Source organism: Leishmania donovani, chromosome 30 (genome assembly GCF_000227135.1).
Source record: "Leishmania donovani BPK282A1 complete genome, chromosome 30".
In the NCBI taxonomy this organism is placed as follows: Eukaryota; Euglenozoa; class Kinetoplastea; order Trypanosomatida; family Trypanosomatidae; genus Leishmania; species Leishmania donovani.
Genome location: NC_018257.1, coordinates 1251969 through 1263196, shown reverse-complemented (window position 1 = coordinate 1263196; position 11228 = coordinate 1251969). Strand labels below are relative to the sequence as shown.

At 56.1% G+C, this 11228-nt stretch overlaps 2 protein-coding genes across 2 annotated transcripts; both read right to left on the bottom strand.

The window, feature by feature from the left end:
• Positions 1-800: 800 nt before the first annotated feature.
• On the bottom strand, positions 801-3728 carry LDBPK_303440 (CAS/CSE/importin domain protein, putative; the record flags this gene model as incomplete). Its single annotated transcript, XM_003863007.1, has 1 exon — positions 801-3728. The coding sequence occupies one exon, from the start codon at positions 3726-3728 to the stop codon at positions 801-803; it is 2928 nt and encodes a 975-aa protein (XP_003863055.1).
• A 3154-nt stretch (positions 3729-6882) lies between these two features.
• On the bottom strand, positions 6883-8466 carry LDBPK_303430 (PAS-domain containing phosphoglycerate kinase, putative; the record flags this gene model as incomplete). Its single annotated transcript, XM_003863006.1, has 1 exon — positions 6883-8466. One exon carries the CDS (start codon positions 8464-8466, stop codon positions 6883-6885), a length of 1584 nt encoding a protein of 527 aa, XP_003863054.1.
• Positions 8467-11228: the final 2762 nt, after the last annotated feature.

The window sequence follows — 11228 nt, the reverse complement described above, 5'->3', positions numbered from 1 at the left end:
GGGGGGGGTCGGGTGTGCTCGTTGCTCTATCGCAGAATCGGCGAGTTGGGAAAAATAAAGAGGCAAAAATCTATATGCGCTTCCTTCGTCTTTTTGATACCTGGTGAGGCAGTTTAAACATGATCATCACGCCAGCACGTCTCCTCGGCACCGCGCCAGCCAAGCGCTGTCCACCGACACCAAGAGGCCGCAGCCGTGCCCGGAGGCCGGGCTGCAGGCTCTCGGCCTCCACACACAGAGCGTGGGTACTACATCCTGACATCACGGTTGGGTGGCCTACGTTATCAGTGGTACTGTGAAGAACGGAAGAAACGAAGGGGAAAGCACGCCGTGCATACCCGCAAGCGCGTATATGTGTGAAAACCGCAACCTCGACGATTTACAAAGACAAGAACGAAAAGATGCTGCGACGACCTTACACACCGCAAAATGTTTCCCGTGCTTGAAGAGACCCTCCCCCGACCAATATGTACGCGCAGGCGCGAAGGTCACACGTCAAGTCATCGGCAACCGCATCCGTGTTGCGGGGTCAACAAGAGAAAGTACGATGCATCAGAAGAGAGGTCAATCGTGTCTTTTGTGCGAATCATTTCCATCATCAGCGAACTAAAAAGAAGGAGGGCAGAATCAGCCCTGCCGCGTGGCGTTTCGCTTGCACTTCGTTGTTCTGCAATGCCACAGGCACTCGCCCGTGTATGCGCGTCGTTTGCCCGTCTTGCAAACATCACTAAGGACTCATTGTGAGCCGCCAGAGAGTGAGACGCAACGTCATCCCTTCATGCGTGCCAGTAGCGCCCATCTTACGAAAGCCAAGCAGGAGTATGCGGGCCAAGCCACTGCTTGAGTGAGGCGGAGAGGTGTGCGCCGCGGCCCTTGAGAAAGCTTGACAACTCAGCTTGAAAGAACGCTTGGGCGTCGGGGACGTGGCTGCAGACGTCACGCGGCCTTTGCATCGCCTCTCGTAGAGGGTGGAACGAGCTGGTGAACTCATCTGATCCGATGGCACTGCCAAGCAGCGACTCTGGATTCTGCGCCGCACCCGCAGCGGGCGTGAAGCTGATGTGGTCGTCCGGCTCCACGCCATCGTGCAGCATTCTGAGGCAGCTGGAAGCACTCGTCACCCACGCTGCCGTGTCGGACTGCAGCGCTGTGGACTCGCAAAGAAGCCTGGCCAGCGCCACCACGCATATCTTTCGCTCCACATCGCCGGTGATCTTTTGCACGCGAGGCAGCCATACGTTGCCGAGAACCCTCATGAACAAGCCGCCCTCGATGCTGTTGAGGCGATTGACCAGGTAGTCAGCGTCCCGGCGCTGCACCACCACAACCGACAAGAATAGGATCAGGATGCGCACATACTTCGGTGTAGAGGAACTCTGCAATCGATCCATCAGAACCTTGAATACAGTGTCCATGTACATATCCATGACATCCGCAGGGTACGCAAGCAGCATAGATGTGAGAATGTTCAAGCCCTCGTTATCGTAATTCTTGAGACGCACCAATATGTTGAAGACGTTCAGAGCTGGATTGGTCATCCCGTTCCGATGCATGTATCCCGGGTAGACCTCGACAAACGCGCAGAGCAAGCACACTGGAGCAGGTATCTGTGTACGCATTTCGTACATCTGCGGTTGAGTAAGCGGGCAGACGAGGGCTTGGTAGTTCTCAGCAGGGTTTTCGGCCCACCGCTGCGCAGCATCGCTGGACTGGTACGTGCGCACGAGTTGGGCAAATACTTGGAGAACATATGGCACGTACTCAGCAACGTTCTCACGTAGCACGTGTGCAAAGTTGGGCCACAGCATCCCCTCGAACTCACCCCTTGCTCCCGGCTGCAGCGCCACGCACTTCGAGATGACCTCGAACATGCACTGACTGTACAGCGCGTTGGAAGGGTTACGAACGGCTCTGTACAGCGGCGTGTGGAGAGAAGCCATCACCTGTGTCACGAAGGGGGCGACAAGTTTCGGAAAGCGGAAGCATACACTCATGAGGTACTGCATCAGATACGGATTCGGCGCCTCTGCCTGTTGAATGCGCACGCAGAGGCCTTCCAGAATGCTGAGGGCGTTTCCCGCAAAGACCGCCTCAATGGCAGCGGCGGCCGACGCTTCGGTGATGGAAAGAAAGCACTTGAGGGTGTGGGCCGCATATGTCATAACCACGGCGTCCCCAACCGCGATGTGGCGAGTCAGAGCCGGCACTAGGAACTCGTATGCGGTGGAGGCGATGAGGTGACGGAAGGCTGCAACGACGAGCATGCAGTCCGCCTTGACGATGCCAGGGCTCTGCGCTGACAAATCACACCTGATCTCCGGGAAAACGTGGCCGTCAAGGATCTGAGCAACAGGAATAATTTCGCTGAGCTGCTGCGCTGTCACACCGCGCTGTGTGTTCACCAGCTGCCCATCCACCACTAGCACAAATGCTAGGTAGATGGCAGTGTCTTTGGCCCTCCAGTCTCCGTGTGCAGTTTGGAGGAGTGCAGTGGTCACCTCGGCGAGGAGCGGCCGCGCGACTTCCGGAAGATATAGAAGCAGGGAGCGCACCAGCTCTACGGCGGCGCGGCGGCGAGTGTGAAAGTTGGAACCCTCAATGTTCTTTTTAATGTACTCGTCCGGGTCACTCGTGTAGGTCTCCAGATCATCCTCGCGAAGTGCAAGATTGGGGAGGAGGATGAACTGCAGTATATATTGCAGCTTCTCTCTCGTGTTCAGGTGGGAGCGGGTGGTGCCCCGGCACGCGCTGCTGACCAACTCGAGAGAGCAAACCACCAAATCGTCCATGGAAGGGTCGCTGCTCAGTTGATTCGCCAGCATCCCAATCACGACTTCGATGAACTGCGGCGCAAAATTCTCAAAGTCCTCGTCAAACGAGTTTAGCCAGTGCGTCATGCACGCTATCACGGCCGAGTTCATGTCGATCATGGCACTTGCCTGAACTCCATACAAGGCTGGCGGCGCGCTTACCCTGCTGAGGCATTGATTGTACATGCTTACGATGGGGCCGATGCGCTCGATGAACTCGTCACCGAGGTCGAGTGAGGTAATATCGCGCAGGCATTCCACGGCATCGGTGATGCCTTTGTACACCTCGGTCACATTGGCACCCTGCGTCTCCGTTGTCAAGAGCAGCGACTCCATGCTGCGAACCAGCGCGGGGCACAGCAAGCTATAGATGGCACGCAGCTCGTGCACAAGCGCCTCTGTCAACTCGCCCTGATGGCGGTACTTCCGCAATACACTGTGAGACGTGGACAGCGCAGCACGCAGTTGGGCAACATCATTTCCGGAAGTGAGCACTTTTACGATCAGGGACAAAGCGTCGGTCCATGCAGTGGGGAAATCAACCTGGGCGATGAGGGCGATTGCTTCAGCCAAGTTCCGCTGCACCGCACCCGATGAGCGAAGCATGCTCTCGATAATCGTGGCGCGCACAGCGACCTTATCGCACTCCTGGATGCAGTGCTCTGACGTGGAGGGATCCCAGCACTTCTTCACCATGTTTTTAAAGCTAATGGCGAAGAAGGTGTCGTGAGGAGTCTCGCCATGGGTGAGCTCCAGCAGTAGCTGCGGCAGCCCGCTTTGTTGGTCCACGGCATCCAGGTAAGCTAGAAGCTCTCTCTCCGCCGGCGTGCGCACCGTCGGGTCCGGCGAGGCTGCCCTGCAAGCTATCTCGACGAACCGCGCTTGGGTGTTCCGGTCATTTGGGTTGATTGGCTGCATCGTGAAAGCAAAGACAAGGAGCTGGTACGCTGCTACGGCAACGATAGCGTGCAGCGCACAGCGGAACGGCAGTGTCCACACTCACGAAGATGATCTCACAAAAAAAAAAGTTTACCTTTTCTGGCGATCAAGTCCTTCTCAGCATCGAGTCAGCGGAAGGGTACTCGGTCACACAAGCCCGCACACCTCGCTGCTACGTCGGTGGTACGCCGAGAAGGCGGAAAATAAGGGAACGGGAAAAGGCAGTCAGACAGCGTGGGCGAGAGACCGAAAAGGGGAGGTCGGAATCAAGACGAGGAGGGGTGGAGAAGGGTGGGTATGGTCCGCTTTCCCACTGGGTGTATGTGTCGTACCGTGGTGGTCAGCAGCAAGTTTGCTCGATGCCCTTATACAATTGTGCGAGTAACGCTGGGCACACTGCTCACCGCTGGAAATCACAGACGGGGGCTCACGACCGTGGGAGCGAGCACACACCTGAATCCGTGCGCGGCAGTTGCCCTAGGACACTGCGTCCGCTGCGTCGGCGCCTTAGTCGTCCCTACAGAGAGAGAGGAGAAGAGGAACAAAACACTACGCAAGTACAGCAAGAAGGTTGAAGCCCCCTCTCGTACTCATGTGTGAAGCTGTGAAAGAGGAGAGGCGAGCGTTGTGGAGAGAAGGGTGACAGGGAAAAGGATGAAAGTAGCTGCGAAGAGATGCGTGTCCAGGGCACAGCCTAAATGGTGCGCGTGTGTGCGTGTTTGCCGTTGCGACGAAGACGGTTCCCCTGCCACGTTTGCCACGCAAAAGGCCCACAGCGACATTGCTGCATCACCGTGTTGCGAGTGGCGGGGAGGGCGGGTTAGAAGTGAGCGCATTGAGGAGATGGTGGTAAGACGCACGCGCCAGCAACGAAAGAGAGGGTCATAGGGCGATGATCATCCTCTCCTTCTTTGGCTCCCACCACAACGCCGCTACCACCACCATCGCCAATGGAGCCCACCCCTTCCCCATCATTCACAGTCGACTGCGAGTCTGTGCGAGACGCCCGCGTACGCCAGACGACGGAGATGCTCTATTCGCCACGAAACGTTGTTGCGGTTGTTGTGGCTGCTGCAGAGCATCCGTGCGCGTCTCGAGACACGAGACCATGAGCGACCATAAAAGGAGAGAGCTGAGCAAAAACACGCAAAGAAGAGCGGCGAGAAACAGGAGTGACGAAAGGAAGCGGCACCGCCACGACAACGCACGCCGGCAGGCAGAAGCGGTGCCGAAAGGCGCGCGACCGACAACTCAGAAGGACACCCAAGTAACACGAGCAAAGCAAACAAACGACAAGAAAGCATGGAGAGAAGTAGGGAGAACGGTCTCTTCTTTGACCGCGCCCGTCACGAAGCGCGTCGACATGGGCACCCGTCGTCCGCAGAAACGTAAGGCGAACGCGCACACACGCGCCCATTACAGTGGATGGAGGAAAGCACAGCAAAAGACAGAGAAATTAGGAGGGGGAGACACACACACAGCACAGCACGGCAACGCTGCTACTGTTTTCCTTGCTCTCAAGATGGCAATCGGCCCGTGCCTTGCCGCAACGTCACTTCGATCGGCACACGGGCACACGGCCACACGTAGATGCCAGCTTGACGACGAGATGGTGGATGGGTGAACGTGATCACAAGAACAGACGACAGAAGTTCGAGATGGCAGCACAGCCACAATGGCTGACGTGACTTACTGCTTCTTCTCACATGCGCCTGGCATCAAGTCTCCCTTTTTCTTGTTATACCTTCTGCCGGAGCGTTGCTGCGTCACATGGCGCCTGTGTAGCACAGGGGTCAGTCAGGAGAGTCAACACAGCTGCACGTCGGTGAAGGAAAGGCTTTTTTCCCAACTCGCCGATTCTGCGATAGAGCAACGAGCACACCCGACCCCCCCCCCTACCGCGTGGTGTGAAGCCGCCCTAGGTATGCATGAAGGCAACGCCGGCGCCGTCACCCGAACACGTCCGCTGCCCCGAACCCTACACACCACCCGCTTTGCAGGTCGCCTCACAGCCGCTCACATCATGCCGGGCGCCACCTGGTGCATCCGCTCCCTGAGGCGGCTCAGGCTTCCCTCCCACTGGTAGGCTGTGTGAGGGCCGGGCGGGATATGCTCGAGTCACGCTGACGCTCTGCCTAATCATGTGAGTGGCACCAACGTGCTCACTGACTCGGGCGGCTTCGACACCACGCCATCCAGGGCCTGGCTGCCGACATCGGTAGCGACACACTGCACCGACTTCCCCACCTCGAAGGTGCCTGGCCCTTGTCGCCACCGGAAGTGTCTCGGCATGGACAGGGATAGGGGGGCCGCCTAGTCGCCTCCCACTGCATGGGGGACTGGACCCTGAGATACCACCCACTCAGGTTTCCCTCCGTCCTCGGGGCCGGAAAGGACAGAGTAAAAGGCCATCGAAAAAAAAAAGAAAGGCTGAAGTGTGCAGTACGTCGTGATTCTTCACCAAGATTTAAAAAAAAAAAACGTTTTTTTTAGTTTCGTTGACATCTTCTTTTCGCCGCCGGTCGATGTGTGCGCCGTTGGGCGCAGTCGCACTGTAAACAAGCATGTTGTGGTGCCTGGCCGTCTTCTCTCGTTGCTCAGTGTACGTGAACGTGTGCGCCGTTTCTTTCGCCCCAGTTGCCATGTTTCCGTTTTCCTTTTCCCTCGTGCGTGTGTCGCCCCTCTTATGAACGTCTTGGTCGTACTCCTTTTTCCTCACGAAATCGGAAGTACATGTGTGCATGTGTGTGTGTGTTTATGTCTCTCCCTCTCTTCTCACGGTAAGCGATGAGAAGCTGCGGAAGCCAGACAGAGAAGGCCACCTTGGCGGAAGCAGAGAGGTCGCCCCGCGGCCGAGATCAAAAAAGCATCGGCACATCTACACGCGCACTTACTTACAGTGTTGCTTTAAAGAAGACAGGACCGGGAGTGGCGAGTCAAGCGGCGGGGGACAACAGCTGTGGATGGAACAAGGATGCACTCCAGCAGTGATGCAATGCAGTTCGTTCCACCGCATCGGCCGCACAACACTTGCACGCACACACATACACACACACATACAGACCCGCTGTGCACTGATGTACCTCTGCCCACCCCCGCAGACGTCACTTTCAAGCTCCGCGTTGCCTCACCTCTACAACTTAGGAGAGGCACGAGCGGTGAGGCAGATGAGGCCTGGCAGTGCGCGTCCCTCTAGTAGCTCCAGGAAGGCACCACCGCCGGTGCTTACGTGGGTGATGCACTCGTGGTAGCCTTTTGTCGCCGCCGCCGTCTCACCACCACCGACGATGGAAACAACGTGCTTGTTATCCTTGATAGACTCCGCGATGGCGTTGGTGCCTGTCGCGAAGTGCGGGAACTCAAAGACGCCGAGAGGGCCGTTCCAGATGAGCGTGCGGGCCTCCGCAACGGCCTTCTTCGCCTGTTCAATGGACTTGGGGCCGTAGTCCAGTCCCATGTACTCTGCGGGAATGTCAGCGTTGTTCGTGACGAACGGCTCCGCGTCTTTGAACTCCTTGGCGCAGCTGTGATCGATGGGCAGGATGAGGCGCACCTTGCGGGCCTTGGCAAGATCCATCAGATCGCGAGCGGTGTTATGCAGATCCACATCACGTCCCTTCTCCCGCACTACCCGCTCCACCTTGCTCTTGCCCACGCTGTAGCCTTGCGCCTCCAGGAAGGTGTAGGCCATGGCACCGCCGATGATCACTGTGTGCGCGAAGTTGAAGATGGAGGAGAGGACGTTGATCTTGTCCGACACCTTGGAGCCGCCAACGACTGCGACCAGCGGCTGCTCCGGGTTGCGCATCACCATACTGATGGCGCTGATTTCCTTTTCGATCAGGAAGCCTGTCACCCCAGCACCCAAGACGCGGGGCACACCCGTCATGCTGGCCGTCATGCGATGCACGGTACCGAAAGCATCGCAGACAAAGATATCGCTAAAGGAAGCGAGCGCTGAGGCCAACTTGTTCCGCTCGGCAGCATCCTTGCTATCTTCGCCCTTGAAAAAACGCAGGTTCTCCAGCAGCATGACATCCCCGTTCCTCATCTCCTTCACATCCTTGCCAGCCTTGAAGGCGTCCGTGCAGAAGGTGACCTCCTTCTCCAGCACCTCTTGCAGACGAGGCAAGATGCGCTTGAGGGATTGATTCGCATTCGGCTTTTTGGGACGACCCAGGTGAGACCCAATCACCACACGCCCTCCGTCCTCCATGATCTTGCGAATGGTCGGCACCGCTGCACAGATGCGGCTGTCATCGCGAATGGAGCCAGTCTCGCGGTCGAACGGTACGTTGAAGTCCACACGCAGGAACACCGTGCGGTTCTTAAAGTCCAAGTCCGAGACGGACAGCTTCGGGGTGAGGGCGGCACGAATGTTTATGTGCACCCCAAACTCGTACACGCGGGGAAGACGGATAGGCAAGATCGTCCAGGCTACCACTGTTGCGTGGGGATCGCGGGTGGTTTGGATCACCACAGGAACATCAGTAGAGTTGGCAAGGTGTGCCATAAGGGTGACGGTGTTGTCCTGCACATCCAGCGGGTGAGTGGGGACGAGAAAGGTGATGCTCTTGCCCTTTACATCATCGACCTTCCAGCCAAAGAAAGCCACAGCCGCAGTGTTCATGTCGGTGATAACCATATCATTGTCGCCAATCACCACGATGTCGCGCAGCGACTTGAATATCAGCAAAATCTTCGAGTCCTGATACATTGGCTGTGAGTCCGTTGGTGACGGGGAATGCGAATGTGCCGCTAGCAGCGTGGTCAGAGAAAAGGGGGCACAACCGGCAGGGGTAGGGCAGCAGGCAGGCAAGTGGAGCTGTGTTCGAGCAAGCAAGTATGTCGGCTATGCCTTTTCGATAACCTGAAAAGAGGCAAAATGGGGAGAGAGAAATGTGCGATGTGAAAGACCAAAAGAAACGACAGACTTCGATATTTGTGTCCGGTACGGTGGCGGCCGGAGGGCAATGCTTGGCTGCGCCAACGCGGCAGGCGCGCGGAGGGCCACACGCGCGCACAAAGCCGAGCGATCAGTGAAAAAAGGAAAAAAAGAGACACGCAAATGAAAAAAAAGATAACTGAAAATAAAAGCGGAGTAAGCCTTGTTGGGTGGGTGCGGGTGCGTAGGTGGAGGCAAGAAGAAGGGAAATACCGGCTTATATGTTTGTCCCTATAAGGAGTCTGCTGCTGCTGTGTGTACGTGGTGTTGTGTGCGTGTGCGCGTATGCTGGTTGGCGCAGCCGTGAGTCAACTTGCAGGATTGTTGAATAAGATAGATAGCAAGAGAAGCGAGTGCATAAGCGAATTGTTTTTGGAATGGCGTGTTCACTGGCACCGATACGGTCAGCAGAGCGTCGTGCACGAGTCACCGCCATCACCAAGAGGTGATAGAGGCGCGTCACAAAACACAAAAGACAAAAAAAACGACAATGTGACAGAGGGCACAGAAGAAGGGCAGTAAAAGTAGTAGAGAGAGGGGGGCAGTGGGGGGCATGTTTTGAGCGCCGCGTCAGTCCAACGGCACACATGAGAAAGAGAGAGGGAAGTGAGGCATCTCAACCTTCCTCAACAGCTGCGAACGCAACACGGCGCACTGCTCGTGTGTTTGAGACCAGCAGTGGCATAAAATGCACAAAACAAAGAGCGTCTTCTGCCCGTGGGACAGCCCCAAACGGCCACATAATGGAATAGCCTTCACCGGAGACGCACGTGACACGGCGAGACGGTCTGCGCGGGTTGAACTCGTTTTCGTCTCCGTTCTTGTGTCGCTTCTGTGAAACGGAAGAGAGAAAAACGCTCCGAGCATTCACAGCCATCGTCGTACTCGTAGGCTTCGCTAAGGTGGTTGCGATCGCGGGAGTAGTGAAAGTCGCTAAGAAGCACAAAGAGAAAAACAAAATGGCGAAGTCGTCGTGATATTGAGGTCGGAGTCAACAGAAAGAAGGGAGCAGAATAGAAGAGGAAAGTGCAAGAGAGAGAGAGAAAGTGCGAGAGAGAAATACTGAAAGGTTAGCTGACGATCATGTGAACCACGTCCGCCCCGTTCACGGCGTCGGCCTTGGGCGTGTCTGTCTGTCTGTCTGTCTGTGTGTGTGAGGGGGGAGCACATGCCTCCCCACCCTTTGCGCCTTCTTCCTTTAGTCCGTTGTTTTGTTTTGTCGTCGTTGTTGTTCCATCTCGGTCAGGGGCAGCTGACCATGCGAAACACACACACGCCTACACACGCACAGATGCAATACATACAACATCAAAAAAGAGACGAGAGAGGAAGAGAGGGAGAGGGAGACACACACGGGGGCGATGTTCTTATTTTCTATATAGACGACGACGCGAATACACACAGAGCGATAAGGAGGTCGTTCACACAGGCTCGCACACACAACACGTCAATGGACAAGACACAAACAGAGAACAGAGGCACAGCGGCAGCGACAAGAAGGATGTGAGCGTCTTTCTTATTTCGTCAGTTGTTGTACACTTTCTTGTATGTATGTGTGTATGCAAGATCAGGGAGGGACAAAGGCGGTCTCCCCTTGGTTGCTGCGAGATCGGACAACACGAAAACACTTGTGAAGACACAGTCACCTAGCGAGGAACGGAGCGAACAAAGTAGAAAACGCGAGAGTTCGGAATGAACAACAACGATGCGGCAACCAGCAAGAAACAAACAAAAGGGAAACATCAGCGGGTGTGAAGGCCGAGGAAGAGAGAAGGCAGACAGAGACAGCGGAGGCAAGGAACAGGGAAAGTGAGAAAGACACAATATAGGGGTCAAGAAACGGTGTCTCCTATGGAAGCATCACGAAAAAAAAATCGAAAGAGAAAAGCGATTGCGAAAAGGGGGCGTTGGTGTTCGTGTCCGCAGGGTGCGTGCATGAAAAGAGCAGAGAAGCAAAACAAGACACGCATACGCGTGCACGCAAGATGGGGGAAGAAGTAGGAAAAACAACAGCACGACGAAACATGCGAAAGTGATACGACGAGAACAGATGCACATTCTCCTCCGAAACACAGACGCACACACCAGCACTAGCGTTGCGTCACTGAAAAGCCAAAGGGAGAACACTAAACAAAAAGATGCGAGAGGCACAGGCAGAGAGAGAGACCAAAAAGAGAGGCGCAGCCACGCGAGCCGCTGGCAGTCCTCAAAGGCACCGAAAAGCAGGAAGACGGTACCAACGAATCATGGCACCACGATGATTAGCAAAGAGGGTGGAGAGAATGATGTCGAGAGTTGAGCATGACGCATTCCAGCACATGGTCCCAAGCGCTTCCCAGCGGGGCGAGTTCCTTGTTTCCGTGGAAGAGTATACCAGTCTGGTATCCCTCCACTCGCGCTCTCCATACCGCAAGCGCCGGCAAAGCGACCCATGAGAATTCGGCTGTTTTCAAGTCCTCACCGGGTAACACTACGCACGAAACGACAGACAGACGTATACCCTCCGTCCGTCGCGCACGGGCCCCTGTCGCGGT